At 23.7% G+C, this 21184-nt stretch overlaps 2 protein-coding genes across 2 annotated transcripts in view; one reads left to right on the top strand and one right to left on the bottom strand.

Annotated features, from left to right (window-relative positions):
• The window catches only part of ome (dipeptidyl peptidase 4 omega), a 276903-nt gene that overhangs the window by 230110 nt on the left and 25609 nt on the right, over positions 1-21184 (bottom strand). The window lies entirely within an intron of this gene.
• On the top strand, positions 19966-20966 carry LOC142234307 (dynein axonemal assembly factor 6-like). Its single transcript, XM_075305408.1, has 2 exons — positions 19966-20343; positions 20406-20966. Exons 1-2 carry the CDS (start codon positions 20217-20219, stop codon positions 20900-20902), a joined length of 624 nt encoding a protein of 207 aa, XP_075161523.1. The 5' UTR covers positions 19966-20216; the 3' UTR covers positions 20903-20966.

Below are 21184 nucleotides of genomic sequence, written 5' to 3'. Positions count from 1 at the left end.
GACAAACAAATTATGAGTAGCTGTTGTTTGCATGTATAGTATGGGAGTTATTGGGATATACATAACAAGTGTGAGAGAGAGAGAGAATTTTAATTGGTTTCAGATGAGAAATTTGATTTTTTTTTGTCAAAATTTTATTTCTATAGAAAATTTCGCAAAATTTTATTTCTATAATTTTTTTTTCAACATTTTATCTCTATAGAAAATTTTGTCAAAATTTTATTTCTATAGAAAATGTTGTCAAAATTTTATTTCTATAGAAAATTTCGTCAAAATTTTATTTCTATAGAACATTTTGACACAATTTTATTTATTTTATTTCTATAGAAAATTTCGTCAAAATTTTATTTCCATAGAAAATTTAGTCACAATTTTATTTCTTTAGAAAAATTTTTCAAAGTTTTATTTCTGTAGAAAATTTTGTAAAAATTTTTTTTTTATAGAAAATTTTGTCAACATTTTATTTCTATAGAAAATTTTCTGAAAATTTTATTTCTGTAGAAAACTTCGTCAAAATTGTATTTCTATAGAAAACTTTGTCAAAATTGTATTTCTATAGAAAATTTTGTCAAAATTTTACTTCTATAGAAAATTTTGTCAAAAATTTATTTCTATAGAAAACTTTGTCAAAATTTTATTTCTTTAGAAAATTTTGTCAAAACTTTATTTCTATAGAAAATTTTGTTAACTTTTATTTCTATAGAAAATTTTTTGAAAATGTCATTTCTATAGAAAATTTCGTCAAAATTTTATTTCCATAGAAAATTTAGTCACAATTTTATTTCTTTAGAAAATTTTTTCAAAGTTTTATTTCTGTAGAAAATTTTGTCAAAATTTTATTTTTATAGAAAATTTTGTCAACATTTTATTTCTATAGAAAATTTTCTGAAAATTTTATTTCTATAGAAAATTTCGTCAAAATTTTATTTTTATAAAAAATTTTGTCAAAATTGTATTTCTGTAGAAAATTTTGTCAAAATTTTATTTTTATAGAAAATTTTGTCAAAATTGTATTTCTGTAGAAAACTTTGTCAAAATTTTATTTCTATAGAAAACTTCGTCAAAATTGTATTTCTATAGAAAATTTTGTCAAAATTTTACTTCTAACGAAAATTTTGTCAAAAATTTATTTCTATAGAACATTTGGTCAAAATTTTATTTCTACAAAAAATTTTGTCAAAATTTTATTTCTTTAGAATATTTTGTCAAAATTTTATTTCTATAGAAAATTTTGTTAACTTTTATTTCTATAGAAAATTTCGTCAAAATTTTATTTCTATAGAAAACTTCGTCAAAAATGCATTTCTAGAGAAAATTTTGTCAAAATTTTATTCCTATAGAAAATTTTGTCAAAATTTTATTTCTATAGAAAATTTTGTCAAAATTTTATTTCTATGGAAAATTTGGTCAGAATTTTATTTCTACAGAAAATTTTGTCAAAATTTTATTTCTATAGGAAATTTTGTGAAAATTTTATTTCTATAGAAAATTTTGTGAAAATTTTATTTTTATAGAAATTTTTGTCAAAATTTTATTTCTATAGAAAATTTTTTGAAAATGTCATTTCTATAGAAAATTTCGTCAAAATTTTATTTCCATAGAAAATTTAGTCACAATTTTATTTCTTTAGAAAATTTTTTCAACGTTTTATTTCTGTAGAAAATTTTGTCAAAATTTTATTTTTATAGAAAATTTTGTCAACATTTTATTTCTATAGAAAATTTTCTGAAAATTTTATTTCTATAGAAAACTTCGTCAAAATTGTATTTCTATAGAAAATTTTGTCAAAATTTTACTTCTATAGAAAATTTTGTAAAAAATTTATTTCTATAGAAAATTTGGTCAAAATTTTATTTCTATAGAAAACTTTGTCAAAATTTTATTTCTATAGAAAACTTCGTCAAGATTGTATTTCTATAGAAAATTTTGTCAAAATTTTACTTCTAAAGAAAATTTTGTCAAAAATTTATTTCTATGGAAAATTTGGTCAGAATTTTATTTCTACAGAAAATTTTGTCAAAATGTTATTTCTATAGAAAACTTTGTCAAAATTTTATTTCTATAGAAAATTTTGTCAAAATTTTATTTCTATGGAAAATTTGGTCAGAATTTTATTTCTACAGAAAATTTTGTCAAAATTTTATTTCTATAGAAAACTTTGTCAAAATTTTATTTCTTTAGAAAATTTTGTCAAAATTTTATTTCTATAGAAAATTTAGTTAACTTTTATTTCTATAAAAAATTTTGTCAAATTTTTATTTCTATAGAAAACTTCGTCAAAAATGTATTTCTATAGAAAATTTTGTCAAAATTTTATTTCTATAGAAAATTTTGTCAAAATTTTATTTCTATGGAAAATTTGGTCAGAATTTTATTTCTACAGAAAATTTTGTGAAAATTTTATTTCTATAGGAAATTTTGTGAAAATTTTATTTCTATAGGAAATTTTGTGAAAATTTTATTTCTATAGAAAATTTTGTAAAAATTTTATTTTTATAGAAATTTTTGTCAAAATTTTATTTCTATAGAAATTTTTTTGAAAATGTCATTTCTATAGAAAATCAAAATTTTATTTCTATAGAAAACTTTGTTAAAATTTTATTTCTATAGAAAATTTTCTGAAAATGTCATTTCTATAGAAAATTTTGTGAAAATTTCATTTCTATAGAAAATTTTGTCAAAATTTTATTTCTATAGAAAACTTTGATAAAATTTTATTTCTTTAGAAAATGTTGTCAAAATTTTATTTCTGTATTTTTTTTTATTTCTATAGAATTTTTTTTGAAAATGTCATTTCTATAGAAAATGTTGTCAAAATTTTATTTCTATAGAAAATTTTGTCAAAATGTTATTTCTATTGAAAATTTTTTGAGAATTTCATTTCTATAGGAAATTGTGTCAAAATTTGCAATTGTGAGAAGCTGTTGTTTATGTGTGATGTTAGCGTAGACACAATAGTTTGAAAGTTTTTGAGAGATCATTCATAACAAGAGAGAGAGTTAAATGACAATAATATCAATATATCAGACCAATGGCCACACAATGTTGTTTTTTTTCGGCTTTTTCACAATTTCCAATCGTCGTATTATCCTACATTTTCCCAATTTCCTTCTTTTCCCAATAAAGTCGTTTCTACTATTTTCGGGATTATTAAAAGAAGTCGACTCTTGAATTATGCCAGCATTGAGAAAATAGTACGAGAGTTATAAGGATATCATCTATAGAGAGAGAGAGAGAGAGAGTTAAATTACAATAATATGAATATAACAAACCAATAGCTATACAAAAACTGGTTGAGGGTAGTGTGGAAGGGGGATTAGGTGTTTCTCAAATTGTTAAACTTGTATAGAAAATAGTAGGACAGTTATTGGGATATCATATGTAACAAGAGAGAAAGAGATATTTAAATTACCATAATATCAATATATCTGAACAATAGCTACTCAAAAAAGGCTGAGAGTAGTGTATAAGGGGCATTAGGTGTTTTTCGAACTTTTCGCAGTTTAAATAAACAATTTATACTAAAGACAATTTTTGTTATTAACTGAATTTTGATAAATTTTGTTTTAAACATTATTTCTTCGCAATTTTCATTTATTAAAAGGTATCTAGAAAAAACAATTTTTTTCCGATCGAATTAAAACTGGAGTACTAGTATCAGTCCTTTGATAGGTCAATTTGTGGCAATTGTGCACCAATTTCCTGTAGGGTATCTATTTGCATCGCATAATATCACACATAAAATATTTACTTGAGTTTAAAAAAACATTTCTTTTTTCTTTAGCTTGTAATATAAATTAATGACTTAGTCTCATATATATGGCATTGTTCCCTGCGATGTCAAGTCGCAAGATTTTCCCACTAAATAAATGATTCGATTTCCCTAGCAGATACCTAAACAAACGAGGTATTCCATTAATTTCAACAAAAAAAAAAGAAAATAAAACCTCTTATAGAACTGTCACATTAAAATCAATAGGGCGTATGATTAATATTAATAGTAGCAAACAACCGATGAAAATGATATTGAGAGAAAATGATAGATTATTTCAGCTCATGGTCAAATAAATAAAGAATGTCTGACATAGGAGCATAACCACAGATGCCACAGTTGGTAGAATTCTACCAAAAAAGGTAGATTTTTTACTGTTTGGTAGATTGGTAGAATTCTTGATGCTTTGGTAAAAATACGATTTTGACAAAATTTTTCTATAGAAATAAAATTTTGATAACATTTTTCTTTAGAAATAAAATTTTGACAAAAATTTCAATAGAAATAAAATTTTGACAAAATTGTCTATAGAAATAAAATTTTGATGAAATTTTCTATAGAAATAAAATTTTGACAAAATTTTCTATAGAAATAAAATTTTGACAAAAATGTTCTATAGAAATAAAATTTTCCAAAAAATTTTTATAGAACTAAAATTTTTACAAAATTTTTTATAGTAATAAAATTTTGACAAAATTTTCTATAGAAATAAAAATTTGACAACATTTTATATAGAAAAAAATAAAAAGTTTTCTATTGAAAAAATTTTAGAAAAAAACTGACAAAATTTTCTATAGAAATACAATTTTGACAAAATTTTCTATAGAAATAAAATTTTGACAAAATTTTCTATAGAAATAAAATTTTGACAAAATTTTCTATAGAAATAAAATTTTGACAAAATTTTCTATAGAAATAAAATTTTGACAAAATTCCAACAAAAATAAAATTTTGACAAAATTCAAACAAAAATAAAATTTTGACAAAATGTTCTAAAGAAAAAAAGGTTGGACAAAATTTTCTATAGAAATAAAATTTTGACAACATCTATCTATATATATAAAATTCAAATTATGTTTGTTTATTTGTTTGTTTGTTTATTTGTATGTTCCGGGTTGGCGCGAAAACGGCTGAACCGATTTACTTGAAACTTTCAGAGATCGTGGGGGGCACTCATGTGCTGAAAATAGGGTACCTCATTTTTTGACATATGGTCGCGGAGAGGAACCTCCCCTTTGTCCGACTTTTTGAAAATTAGACCAAAGTTGACCGATTTGCACGAAATTTTCTGGGATAGTAGGGGGTGATTCCTAGACAAAGATTCGCAAATTTTCTTTCGAAATTTGGTCGGGAGGGGGTACCTCCCCCTTAAGCGACTTTTTGAAAATAGAGCTCAAATTTTCCGATTTGCTTGAAATCGGAAACGGCTGAACCGACTTATTTGAAATTTTAAGAGAAGGTAAAGGATGATCATGTAGTAGAAATATGGTAAATCATTTTTATATTTCTGGCCCGGGGGGGTGGGGGTACCACCCCCTTGCTCGATTTTTTTAGAATTGGACTTACGTTTTCAGATTTGCTTGAACTCGCAAACGGTTGAACCGAAGGTAAAATATGATCATTTGGTAGAAAAAGGTACTCCCTTTTGTTATATCCGGTCGTGGAGAGGTACCTCCCCATTGCCCGACTTTTTGTTAATTTGACTTACGTTCTTCGATTTGCTTAAAATTTTCAGTGAAAGTTGGGGGTGACTATGGGACAAAGATCCGCAACTTCATTTTCTGAAATTGAATCAGGGAAGGGACCCTTTGCCGGAGGCGTACCTCCCCCTTGCCGATCCTTTTTCAAGTTTCGGATTTGCTTGAAGTCGGAAACGGCCAAGCAGATTTACTTGAACTTTTCAAGAATGTAGAGGGTGACCATGTTGTGAAAATAGGGTACCTCATTTTTTGGTATCTGGTCTGGGAGGGGTACCTCCCCCTTGCCCGATTTTTTTGAAAATTGGACATAACTTCTCCGATTAACTTAAAATTTTTCAGGATGGTAGGGGTGGCCCCTAGAAAAGGAGCCGCTAATTTATTTTTCGAAATTTAGTCGTGGAGGGGTCTCTCCCCTTTACTCTACTTTTTTTAAATACAGTACAGTAAAATACAGTGTACAGTACTACTCTTCTCGGGTTTTATTGAAATTTACACAGTAGTCGTGCAAAATGATTTTAGGAAACTGTTCTACCTGCTTTTTAAAAACGAAATAGTGCGGACACGCGTATCTTTTGATATTAAAAAAACTATTAAATTGTGGCTTTGTTATTTTACCTTTCATAACTATTACCGATAAAGTAGTCAGTGTGAAATCAGTGTGTAGCAATAATTACCTTCGATTATTACCATTTGCATTCACAACTCTGTAACTCCTGTAATAAATTTTTAAATCATGCCAATGAAGAAGAAGGCAACTCTTACGAAACGTTCTATAAAATCGCAGAAACTAAAACAAAGAAGGAATAAAGAGTCGCAAGAAGAGCGTGAGTTGCGTTTAGAAGAAAATAGAAATAGAGCAACAACTTCTAGACAAGCAGAGACAAACCAACAGCATGAAATTCGAATCCTGTCACAAAGATCTCGATCAAGCACATTGCGTACATTAGAGAAATCTGAAGAAAGTCGCCGCAGAATCCAAGCACAACGAATGCGGACGTTAGCTTCTCGAGAAATCGAAACTCAGAATTAGCGCGATATTCGGCTCCAATCGCAAATGGTAAGAACTATTGCATTGAGACAATCTGAAACGCAAGAACAACGCGATACACGCCTCCAATCGCAATTGGTCAGAACTCTTTCATTAAGAGAATCGGAGACGCAACAACAATGGGATGAACGATTACGCTCCCAACTGATAAGAACTGCTGCATCGCGACATCGCGGAGGTGATTAAATTTATACATGACTTTTAAATTAGTATATAATTTTTCGATATCTGGTTGGGGAAGGGGACAATTTCAATAAACTTTGTCGATTTACTTCGATAGAATTTATAGGGACCATTGAGTAGTTGCGAAACTAATATAGGGTACGTGATAGACCGATATCAGGTCGGAGTCCTTTTTTTTTCTTAAATTGAAAGTAGAGGGTTGTCCGTAAATGGGAACTCGGTACATAATTTTATGATTTTTGCACAGGCTTCTGCCAGACTTCTTTTTAGTAAAGAACTTAAATTTACATGAAATTGGCAGCCAACGTAGAGGGTGCATCATTTTCCAACATTTTAGCAAATGTTAATGTGGTAAAATTTTTTACTAATTTTGCTTTTTCCGATTTATTGGATGGGAAAGAGTAATTCTTTGTATGTTATTATAATATAGTGCCTAATTTTCAGATATGTTGAGGAGAAGGATACCTTTCCTTGACAAACCACACCTAAAATTCCGTATTTGTACCTATAAACGAAAAATCAAGTAGTCCGATTTGTTTAAAAGAATTCAAATCTTTTCGAATTTGTTTTCAGCACGAAGGATATAGTTGACTAAGTTAACGCAAAATATTCCTCCAAATATGCTTAGGAAGGCGCAGCGAAGCGGGCCGGGTTACGCTAGTTTTCTATAAAGATACAATTTTGACAAAATTTTCTTAAGAAAAAAAGTTTGTACAAAACTTTCTATAGAAATAAAATTTTGACAAAATTTGCTATAAAAATAAAATTTTGACAAAATTTTCTAAAGAAAAAAAGTTTGGACAAAATTTTCTATAGAAATAAAATTTTGACAAAATTTCCTATAAAAATAAAATTTTGACAAAATTTTCTAAAGAAAAAAAGTTTGGACAAAATTTTCTATAGAAATAAAATTTTGACAAAATTTCCTATAAAAATAAAATTTTGACAAAATTTTCTAAAGGAAAAAAGTTTGGACAAAATTTTCTATAGAAATAAAATTTTGACAAAATTTTCTAAAGGAAAAAAGTTTGGACAAAATTTTCTATAGAAATAAAATTTTGACAAAATTTTCTTAACAAAAAATGGTTTTTACAAAATTTTCTATAGAAATAAAATTTTGACAACATTTTCTATAGAAATAAAATTTTTACAAAATTTTCGATAGAAATAAAATGTTAACAACATTTTCTACAAAAATGTTGACAAAATTTTCTATAGAAATAAAATTTTGAAAAAAAATCAACAAAAATAAAATTTTGACAAAATGTTCTAAAGAAACAAAGGTTGGACAAAATTTTCTATAGAAATAAAATTTTGACAACATTTTCTATAAAGATAAAATTTTGACAAAATATTCTTAAGAAAAAAAGTTTGTACAAAATTTTCTATAGAAATAAAATTTTGACAAAATTTCCTATAAAAATAAAATTTTGATAAAATTTTCTAAAGAAAAAAAGTTTGGACAAAATTTTCTATAGAAATAAAATTTTGACAAAATTTCCTATAAAAATAAAATTTTGACAAAATTTTCCAAAGAAAAATAGTTTGGACAAAATTTTCTATAGAAATAAAATTTTGACAAAATTTCCTATAAAAATAAAATTTTGACAAAATTTTCTAAAGAAAAAAAGTTTGGACAAAATTTTCTATTGAAATAAAATTTTGACAAAATTTTCTATAAAAATAAAATTTTGACAAAATTTTCTTAACAAAAAAAGGTTTTTACAAAATTTTCTATAGAAATAAAAATTTGACAACATTTTCTATAGAAATAAAATTTTTACAAAATTTTCGATAGAAATAAAATGTTAACAAAATTTTCTACAAAAATAAAATTTTTACCAAATTTTCTAAAGAAATAATTTTCCATAGAAATAAATTTTTTTTACAAAATTTTCTATAGAAATAAAATGTTGACAACAATATTTAAAGGATTGAAATTTTGATAAAACTTTCCAACGAAATAAAATTTGGACAAAAATTTCTATAGAAATAAAATTTTGACAAAATTTTTTATAGGAATAAAATTTTGACATAATTTTCTATGGAAATAAAATTGTGACAAAATTTTTTATAGAAATAAAATTTTGGCAAATTTCTCTACAGAAATAAAAATTAAAAAAAAAATTACTACAGAAATAAAATTTTTCAAAAATTTACTATAGAAATAAAATCTTGATAAAATTTTTTAAAGGATACAATTTTTATAAAATTTTCTATAGAAAAAAATTTGACAAAATTTTCTATGGAAATAAAATTTTGAAAATTTTTCTATAGATATAATTTTTACCCTAGCATCATTTTCGACCGCTACCTATGTATGTGCAATAAAATCATTTCTATGTTATCACACTCAGCGTATTTCTACGATTGAGAGTTTAAAAATCATTGGACTGGTTTGATTTTTTCATTTCATGTAATGGCCCAGAGAACTAAATCCTGGTACCGATGACTAGAGTCAAAGACCATTTTAAAAGGATATGCAATAATACCCAGACAGCTTTTGCCAACAATTCTACAACTCCATTTGGTGATTTTGATGATTCTATCCTTTTTTCTTGGTCCTGTTAGGAGTTGTTTCATGTAGTTTCTATTGGTATGGGATTCATGTATAAGGGACCAAGTGGGAAAACAGATTAAAGTGGGCTTCACATAAAATTCAATTATGACTGTCACGAGAGCTTTGTGGGGGTGCATTGTATGTGCACCCGTTGATTCCTATCAAAAGGATTAACATGCGCCATGGCAGAGACAATGTAAAGCCAAAACCACAGAAAAGCACTTTGGCTAGGAGTAGCTATGGCAGTACCGAAGTAAATTAGTTGAAGTAATACTAACTATAATTCTTATAAGGGAAAAATTTTAAAAATATACTTCTTTTTAAATCAAGATATGTAAAAAATTAAAAAAAAAGACAAAAAGAGTACAAGCAATATTATAGAGGGGAAATATTTCTTAGAAATCTTGCAGCACATATAGTCAAGATTTTAGATATCTTTTTTTAATTGGTTTAAGTTTTGGTTGGGAAATTTGCATTTTTTTTAAATTTACCTTATTTCTATAGTGTGAGTAGTAGTTTGCAATAGTTTGAGAAGCTCTTGTTTATGTGTGTATTTGGTTTTTATGATGTTAGCGTGGAGTATTGGATTTATTGAGAAATCATTTATAACAAGAGATAGAGAGAGAGAAAGAGAGTTATAACTGACCAATGGCCACCACGGTCAGATATACGGCTATTATTGTTACCACAGTTGCTAGAATTCTACCAAAAATGCTAAATTTTTTACTGTTTGGTAGATTTGTAGACTTCTTAATGTTTTAGTAGATTTTGCGAAACATTCTTCTCCAAATAAGAGGTACTACAATTCTCCATAGAAATAAAATTTTCATATGGAAACAATATTTTTGGAAAAATTTTCTATAGAAATAACAATTTGGGAAAAATTTTCTATCGAAATAAAATTTTGACAAAATTCTCTATAGAAAAAAAAAAATTCTATAGCAAAAAATTTTGACAAAAATTTTCTAAAGAAAAAAATGTTGAAAAAGTTGTCTATAGAACAAAAATGGTGAAAAAAAATTTCTATAGAAAAATATGCTGACAAAATTTTCTACAAAAAATTTTTAATAAAATTTTCTAAAGAAAAAAAAAACAATGACAAAATTTTCTATAGCAAAATATGCTGACAAAATCTTCTAAAAAAAAATTATAACATTTTCTATAGAAAAAAAAATTGGCAAAATTTTCTATAGCAAAAAATTTTGACAAAAATTTTCTAAAGAGAAAAGTGTTGAAAAAGTTTTCTATAGAACAAAAATGGTGAAAAAATTTTTCTATAGAAAAATATGCTGACAAAATCTGATACAAAAAAAAATTTGATAAAAATAATAATGATAAAATTTTCTATAGAAAAATATGCTGACAAAATCTTCTACAAAAAAAATTATAAAATTTTCTATAGAAAACAAATTATAAAATTTTCTATAGAAAAAAAATTGGCAAAATTTCTATAGCAAAAAATGTTGACAAAAATTTTCTAAAGAGAAAAGTGTTGAAAAAGTTTTCTATAGAACAAAAATGGTGAAAAAATTTCTATAGAAAAATATGCTGACAAAATCTGCTACAAAAAAAAATTTGATAAAATAATAATGATAAAATTTTCTATAGAAAAATATGCTGACAAAATCTTCTACAAAAAAAAATTATAAAATTTTCTATAGAAAACAAATTATAAAATTTTCTATAGAAAAAAAATTTGGCAAAATTTTCTATAGCAAAAAATTTTGACAAAAATTTGCTAAAGAAAAAAATGTTGAAAAAGTTTTCTATAGTAAAAAAAATGCTGACAAAATATTCTATAGAAAAAAATGCTGACAAAATTTTCTATAGAAAAAAATGTTGACCAAATTTTATATAGAAAAAAATTTTTGACAAGATCTTCTATGATGGAAAATTTGACATAATTTTCGATTGAAAAAAATTTTGACAAAATTTGCTATACAAAACTATTTTGACAAAATTTTCTATACAAAAACAAAATTGACAAAATTTTCGATAGAAACAAATTTTGACAAAAATTTTCTAAAGAAAATTTTTGAAAATTTTTTTTCAAATAAATTTTAACAAAATTTTCTATACAAAAAAATTTTGACAAAATTTTCTATATAAAAAAATTTTTCTACAGAAATAATTCTATAGAAAAAAATTGTCAAAAGTTTCTATAGTAAAAACTGTTGACAAAATTCTGTATGCAAAAAAAATTTACAAAATTTTATATAGAAGAAAATTTGTATAAAAAATTTTGTATAGAAAAAAAATTTGACAAAATTTTCCATAAAAAAAGTATTCTTGATATTTGGTAGATTTTGCAAAATATTCCTCTCCATCTAAGATGTACTTCAGAAATAAAATAAAGTTTTCCTCTCCATCTAAGATGTACTTCAGAAATAAAATAAAATTTTGACAAAATTTCTTCTATAGAAAAAATGTGACAAAATTTTATATGCAAAAAAAATGTTGACAAAATTTTCTATACAAAGAAATTTTGACAACATTTTCTATACAAAAAAAAATTTTGACAACTTTTCTACACCAACAAAGGTTAAAGTGGCAGCCCGATTAAGATTCAGGCTCACTTAGACTATTCAGTCCATTGTGATAACACCAACAAAATTTGGACAAAATTTTCTATAGAAAAAAATGTTAAAAAATTTCTATAGAAATAAAATTTTGACAACATTTTCTATAGAAATAAAATTTTGAGAAAATGTTATATAAAAAAATTTACAAGATTTTAAAATTCTTGATATTTTGGTAAATATTACACAATATTCCTCTTCAACTACATAGAAATAACATTTTCACAAAATTTTCTATAGAAATAAAATTTGGACAAAATTTTCTATGAAAATAAAATTTGTTTTCTAAAGAAACAAATTTTGGCAAAATTAAGGTCAAAAACTTCAAAACAATATCAAATAGTCGTCTTTTCCTACCTTTTCCCAATTTCTTAGTTTTCCCAAAAGTTGATTTTTCCAATTTTCGGGATTATTAAAAAAGTCGAGTTTTGAGCATGAAATCAGCCCCTTTCCGATTTTTTCGTTAAAGTTCCATTAGTCTATAATGTCTAATATCAAACTAGTCGATTTAACTCGGTTTTCAAAAACATTCAAAGCCGACAAATGGACTTATTGGCATTTTTCAAATTTCGAAATAAAAACCATTTCGCTCAGTTGTCTTCCGCATAAAAAGGTCTATCTTTCATTCCCCTTTCTATTAAAAATGTAATTTCCAATATTATAAAGGAAAATATTTTTTAGAATTCATGCAACGCATTATAGTCAAGATATTAGATATTAATTGGTTTAAGTTTTATTTCAGAAATTTTACAATTTTTCTTAAATATGCCTTATTTCTAGTTGTTGCATCAGTTTGAGTAGCAGTTGTTTGTATGTGTATTTGATGTTTAGTATGCTATCATGAAGACAATAGTATGAGATTTATATGCAGATCATTCTTAAATGAGAGAGAGAGAGAGAGAGTTAAATGACAATAATAGCAATATAACTGACCAAGGGCCACAATAAGTGATTGACAATAGCTTGGAGGGTTAGTTTGAGAAGCTTTTTTTCGCATGCGTATTAGTTTTTATTAGCAATTGCCATATGGACCACAGTGTGAGAATCATTGAAAAAGCATTTGATAGCAGAAGATTGACAATACCATAAAATTGTATTATGACTAGAATAAGAGAAGACTACGCTTGAAAAGATGAGTAAAAGAGAGTACACAACATACCAAATATTGACATAGGCTAACGTTCCGTTGAAATGAGACAACAAAATCTGTATCCTCTTTTCAAATGTGGTTGCATATCAACTAGCTTGAGTTGCTTACATACCACACAGACTTTAGCTCTTTTCTTATTTATCTTAGTGCTTAATTTAGAGGTCATCTTCTATGCAAAAACAATTCAAAAGAGCCAACACATAGCCTACTGACATTTAATATCTCTTTAAATGACTTCTATGAACATAATCACCTAACGTGAATATTTTTATATCATAATGGTGAGGTACTTGGTTTAAGTTGTGTGAGCGTGGCAACTTAACCCTGACCTTACATAGAAGAGATTTTTTATCTCATTTCCAGTCCATATAAAAAGGCAACAATATACCATTATAGAATAAAACATAATCAGCACTTGGGTTGGCTGAAAGGATTAAGATTGGGCGAAGACGACAATGTGCACTTGTAGTGCGATTACCAAAGTTGCTAGAATTCTCCCACAAATTATAGTTTTTTACACTTCGGTAGATTGGAAGAATCCTTGATGTTTTAGTATATTTTGCAAGTAAGTAAGAGAGGACACTTACTAAAAGGCACTTAAATTTTCTATATATATAAAAATAAAAAAATTCTCTATAGAAATGAAGTGTTGACAAAAAATTCCTACAGGAATAAAATTTTTGCAAAATTTTCTATAGGAATAAAAATTTGGGAAAATTTTTATAGGAAATTTTTTTTTTTACAAAATATTCTATAGAAATAACATTCTGAGAAAACTTTCTATAGAAATAAAATTTGACAAAATTTTCTATTGAAATAAAATTTTGACAAAATTTTCTACAAACATTTTGACATTTTTTAATAGCTGCAAAATTGAATAATCTGTAGAAAAATCAATTTTTTCATATCAGGAAAGATTAGAAAATCAAAAAGTCGAATTGTGAAAAAGTGGAAAAGTCGATCTTATCAAAAGATGTTCACATTCTCCGACTAAAACTCGACCCCACTTAATGTCTCTGCACCAGTATATGTTCTTTGCCCACCCCCTCAACAAAACTGTAAGAATTCATTCATAATAGTCACTAAGAATGTCTACCAAATAGAATCTAAAAAGATAATTAAACACAAACAAAATTGTTGCAAAGATTTACAAATTCATAAAAATGCCTACTTAAACATGTAACTGTGGTGCTTTAACAAAAAGGCTTTAAGAACCAGAGGATTTGCAAAAATGTCATAATGCCTATGGACACACACACATCATGCACACTTGCATGGCTCAACTAAAAGGATTTTGTGGTGAAAATAGCACGCACCTGTTTTTTTTATTTTTGAAAGTCACTAGAGAATATTCAGGAGTTTGGCAAAAGTCTCTTTTCTTTATTTCGAGAAAGGGGTTTTCCATCGAACTGGTAAATCTAAATATTGTGAGAAAATTGTAGCTAACTGCTACAACGATGTTGGGCGTCTTTTTAGGGTATCCATAATGGACAATCATTGACGAGCCGCTTTAGAGTGAAACTTTAAAGAAATTTGTTATAGAAAGAAATTTTTGACAAAATTTTCTATAGAAAGAAAATTTTGACAAAATTTCCTATAGCAATAAAATTTTGATAAAATTTTTTACAGATACAAAAATACAATTTTTGGCAAAATTTTCTATAGAAATAAAATTTTGACAATATTTTTCTATAGAAAAAATTTTTTTGATAAAATTTTCTAGAAAAATAAAATTTGACAATATTTTTCTACAGAAAAAAAATTTGCAAAGATTTTTTAAAGAAATAAGATTTTGCACGAATTGACTATAGAAATAAGCAATTTTTTATAGAACTGAGATTTTAAAAAAACTGCTATAGCAATAAAATTTTGACAAAATTTTCTATAGCAATAAAATTTTAAAAATATTTTCCATAGCAATAAAATTTTGACAAAAAATTTCTAGAAATAACATTTTCTATAGTAATGAAATTTTTAATAAAAATAAAATTTTGACAAAAGTTTTTTTAGAAATAAAATTTTGACAAAATTTTCTGTCAAAATAAAATTTTGACAATATTTTCTATAGAAATAAAATTTTGACAAAATATGCTATAGAAAATTTTCTATAGAAATAAAATAATAGAATGACAAAATTTTCTATAGAAATAAAATTTTGACAACATTTTTTATAGAAATGAAATTTTGACAAAATTTTCTATTGAAATAAAATTTTGGAAAAATTTTGCATAGAAATAAAATTTTGCAAAAATTTTCTATAGAAATAAAATTTTGGAAAAATTTTCTATAGAAATAAAATTTTAACAAAAATTTCTATAAAAATAAAATTTCTATAGATATAAAATGTTGACAAAATTTTCTATAGAAATAAAGTTTTGACAAAATTTTTTACAGAAATAAAATTTTGACAAAATTTTCTTTAAAAATAAAATTTTTATAAACTTTTCTATAGAAATAGATATTTGATAAAATTTTCTATAGAAGTAAAATTTTGACAAAATTTTCTTTAGAAATAAAATTTTCACAATATATATATATATATATATATATATATATATATATATATATATATATATATATATATATATATATATATATATATATATATATATATATAATATATATATATATATATATATATATAATATATATATATATATATATATATATATATATATATATATATATATATATATATATATATATATATATATATATATATATACATATATATAGAAATGAAATTTTGACAACAAAAAAATAAAGAAACACAATTGTGATAAATTTTTTTATAGATGTTAAATGTCTTAAAAATTTTTTATATAGAAATAAAATGATAAAATTTTCTAGAAAAATAAAATTTTGATAAATTTTTCTACAGAAAAAAAATTTGCAAAGATTTTTTAAAGAAATAAGATTTTGCACGAATTGACTATAGAAATAAGCAATTTTTTATAGAACTGAGATTTTAAAAAAACTGCTATAGCAATAAAATTTTGACAAAATTTTCTATAGCAATAAAATTTTAAAAATATTTTCTATAGCAATAAAATTTTGACAAAAAATTTCTAGAAATAACATTTTCTATAGTAATGAAATTTTAAATAAAAATAAAATTTTGACAAAAGTTTTTTTAGAAATAAAATTTTGACAAAATTTTCTGTCGAAATAAAATTTTGACAATATTTTCTATAGAATAAAAATTTTGACAAATATGCTATAGAAAATTTTCTATAGAAATAAAATAATAGAATGACAAAATTTTCTATAGAAATAAAATTTTGACAACATTTTTTATAGAAATTTTGCATAGAAATAAAATTTTGCAAAAATTTCTATAGAAATAAAATTTTGGAAAAATTTTCTATAGAAATAAAATTTAACAAAAATTTCTATAAAAATAAAATTTTCTATAGATATAAAATGTTGACAAAATTTTCTATAGAAATAAAGTTTTGACAAAATTTTTTACAGAAATAAAATTTTGACAAAATTTTCTTTAAAAATAAAATTTTTATAAACTTTTCTATAGAAATAGATATTTGATAAAATTTTCTATAGAAGTAAAATTTTGACAAAATTTTCTTTAGAAATAAAATTTTCACAATATATATATATATATATTATATATATATATATATATATATATATATATATATATATATATATATATATATATATATATATATATATATATATTATATATATATTATATATATATATATATATATATATATATATATATATATATATATATATATATATATATATATATATATATATATATATATATATATATATATATATATATATATATATATATATATATATATATATATATATATATATATATATATATATATATATAGAAATGAAATTTTGACAACAAAAAAATAAAGAAACACAATTGTGATAAATTTTTTTATAGATGTTAAATGTCTTAAAAATTTTTTATATAGAAATAAAATGTTGACAAAATTATCGGTAGAAATAAAATTTTGCAAAAATTTTCTATAGAAATAAAATTTTGTTGTTGTTTTTTTCATTTCATTTCAGCTTAAAACCATACATTGACTAAACTACAAGTGTAGCTTAACCAGTCAACCAGTCAACCAGTTTAGTCAATGTATGGTTTTAAGCTGAAATCAAAAAAACAACAACAATGATTAAAGAACAAAAACCAACAAACAAAACAAAAAGAATGAAAGAAATAAAATTTTGATATAATTTTCTATACAAAAAAAAAGTTTGACTAAACCTTCTATAGAAATAAAATTTTGACAAAATTTTCTATAGAAATAAAATTTTGACAAAATTTTTTATAGAAGTACAATTTTGACAAAATTTTCTACAGAAATAAAATTTGGACAAAATTTTCTATAGAAATAAAATTTTGCAAAAAGTTTCTATAGAAATAAAAATTTTGAAAAATTTTCCATAGAAATAAAAATTTGATAAAAATTTCTGTAGAAATAAAATTTTGTAAAAATTTTCCATAGAAATAAAATTTTGATAAAAATTTCTGTAGAAATAAAATTTTGCAAAAAATTTCTATAAAAATAAAATATTGCAAAAAATTTCTATAAAAATAAAATTTTCTATAGATATACAATTTTGACAAAATTTTCTATAGATATAAAATTTTGACAAAAATTTTCTATAGAAATAAAATTTGGACGAAATTTCCTATAAAAATAAAATTTTGCAACAATTTTCTATAGAAATAAAATTTTGCAAAAATTTTCCATAGAAATAAAATTTTGGTAAAAATTTCTGTAGAAATAAAATTTTGTAAAAAATTTCTATAAAAATAAAATTTTGCAAAAAATGTTCTATAGAAATAAAATGTTGCAAAAATTGCAAAACAAAAAGAATGAAAGAAATAAAATTTTGATACAATTTTCTATACAAATAAAAGTTTGACTAAACCTTCTATAGAAATAAAATTTTGACAAAATTTTTTATAGAAGTACATTTTGACAAAATTTTCTATAGATATAAAATTTTGACAAAATTTTCTATAGATATAAAATTTTGACAAAAATTTTCTATAGAAATAAAATTTGACGAAATTTCCTATAAAAATAAAATTTTGCAACAATTTTCTATAAAAATAAAATTTTGATAAACTTTTCTATAGAAATAAATATTTGATAAAATTTTTTATAGAAATAAAATTTTCACAAAATTTTCTATAGAAATTTTGACAAAAAAAATTGCTATAGAAATAAAATTTTGATAAAATTTTCTATACAAAAGTTTGATAAACCCTTTTATAGAAATAAAATTTTGAAAAAATTTCCTATAGAAATAAAATTTTGAAAAAATTTCCTATAGAAATTAAAAAAAAAATTTTATAGAATTACAATTTGACAAAATTTTCTACAGAAATAAAATTTGAACAATATTTTTCTATAGAAATAAAAATTTTGACAAAATTTTCTATAGAAATAAAATTTTGACAAAATTTTCTATAGAAATAAAATTTTGCAAAAATTTTCTATAGAAATAAAATTTTGCAAAAATGTTCTTATAGAAATAAAATGTTGCAAAAATTGTCTATAGAAATAAAATTTTTCAAAAATTTCTGTTGCAAAAAATTTCTAAAAACTAAAATTTTCTATAGATATACAATTGTGACAAAATTTTCTTAGATATAAAATTTTGACAAAAAAATTCTATAGAAATAAAATTTTGACGATATTTCCTATAAATGTAAAATTTTGACAAAAATTTCTATAGAAGTAAAATTTTGACGAAATTTCCTATAAAAATAAAATTTTGACAAAATTTCTATAGAAATGAAATTGTGCAAACTTTTTCTATAAAAATAAAATGTTGACAAAATTTTCTATAGAAATAAAATTTCGAAAAAATTTCCTAGAGAATATTCAGGAGTTTGGTAAAAAAATATTGTCTTTATTTCGAGAAATGTTGTTTTCCATCGAATAATAAAGCTAAGTTTTCCCAGAAAATTATAGGTAAATGATGAATAGATGTTGGAGTTCTCTTTAGGGTATCCATAATGAATAACCATGGACAAGCCGCTTTAAGCCAAGTACAAAGATAAATGCGAAATCTTTGTTTCGAGCATTTTCAGACACATATTTATACAACCCTGGAATTTTCGCACGAAAAAATAGGCAGGCATAATATTTCGCATGAATACGTTAACATCCCTGGGTTTGATATTCGTTTTCCTAAGAAACGAGCATAATACTAAGCATTAGAGTGAAATTTTGCAAAAATATTCTACAGAAATAAAATTTTGACAAAATTTTCTATAAAAATAAAATGTTTGCAAAACTTTCTATAGAAATAAAATTTTGACGAAATTTTCTTTAGAAATAAATTTTTGAAATTTTTTTCTATAGAAATAAAATTTTGTTACAATTTTTTATAGAAATAACATTTTGACAAAGTTTTCTATAGAAATAAAATGTTGACAAAAATTTTCCATAGAAATAAAATTTTGACAACATTTTTCTAGAGAAATAACATTTTGCAACAATTTTCTATAGAAATAAAATTTTGATAAAATTTTCTATAGAAATTAAATTTTGACAAAATCTTCTATAGAAATAAAATTTTGACAAGATTTTCTAAAGAAATTAAATTTTATAAGAATTTACTATAGAAATGATTTTTTTATAGAAATGAAATTTTGCAAAACATTTCTCTTTAAACTCGTCCAAAGAATAAATGTTTTGTGGCGCCTAAAATTATGCCATAGTAATGCATGAATTTCCAGGGCAACCAAAGACACAATGAAAACAAGCAAATCAAAAGAATTGAATTATTAAACTTTGACTCATCAAACAAAAGTGATAATATTAATGTTGTTTTTTTAATTTTAAATATATTAAGACAAGAATTTGTTGGATAATTTCATAAAATATTCGGTATTGTCTTTAAACTTCACCCCTAGAATAATAATTGTTTTTTGTGGGCGCCTAAAACTGTGCTATGGCAATGGCCCAGATTCCTAGGCAACCAAATAAACAATAACAACAAGCATTTGTAAATAAAATAAAACAACCATCAATAAACCATTGTTTGAAATGAGCTCATTGTCAATATAAGAAAAAAATCAAACCAATAACGAAGCAGAAAACCAATATCCTCATATTATGGGCTTGATTGAAAAAATAAATCATAAAGTTTTCGAAACACACAAAAAAATTAAGCAAATAAATCAATCAAAAACAAAAACTCATTTTGACAATGTCTTTATTTGAAAATGTGGAAAATTTAAGACTTTTAAGAAACCTCCTAAATCCTGAAGAAAATTCTAAGGCAGATGATTCAGATTTAGAAGAAGAAGGAGAACCTTTGGTCCAACAACAATTGAGTAAGTAAAATAGAAATCATGCTAGAGCAACTTAATCGAATTTATAATTTTTTTTCTAACAGATCCTGCAAACTTGGGACCTCAATCTAAACAAATCAAAGCCACCAGGACCATTGATTCCCCCTATGCTCCATTAAAAGACGACGATATCATAGCAAAAAATAAACCCTCTACCCTAGAAGAATGGCAACAGCAACAAGAACTGGACGATTTAAATGCGTTGGATAATCGGAAAACTCCAGAATATACAATGACATATCGCCAAGCTGTGGGTACCGAAGATATTTATCTTCAAATGGGTAATCGCACAAATGCCTCTGCCAGTTGTGAAGATTTAATATTGGAAATATTTTTACCTGGTGATTCAACTCCAGCCGATAAGATGTCCTTGTCAATAACAGCAACGCAACTAGATCTAGCCACCCCAATGTACTGTCTTAAATTGCCTTTGACTCAAAGAGTCAATGTGGACAGATGTCGAGCAAAATATGACAAAGATTTGGAAAAATTGATTTTGACCCTGCGATTGCAACGTGAATTGGATTTTGTCAATTTTTGAGAGGTCTTTCAGTGTTCTTGAAAAAAAAAATTCAAAATAAAGCCCTAATAATTAAAACTTTAAATTTGATTTTCAAAACTATGGATCACACAGCCAACGAAACCAAAGCACTCTATTTTATTTCTATACATATGTAATTTTTTTCAAAATTTCATTTCTAAAGAAAATTTTCTCAAAATTTTATTTTTGTAGGAAATTTTGTCAAAATTTTATTTCAATAGAAAATTTTGTCATAATTTTATTTCTAAAGAAAATTTTGTCAAAATTTTATTTCTATAATAA

The sequence above is a fragment of the Haematobia irritans genome, chromosome 4 (assembly GCF_050003625.1).
Source record: "Haematobia irritans isolate KBUSLIRL chromosome 4, ASM5000362v1, whole genome shotgun sequence".
Lineage (NCBI taxonomy): Eukaryota > Metazoa > Arthropoda > Insecta > Diptera > Muscidae > Haematobia > Haematobia irritans.
The sequence above is the reverse complement of the archived record's forward strand: the minus strand, read 5'-3'. Positions and strand labels throughout refer to the sequence as shown.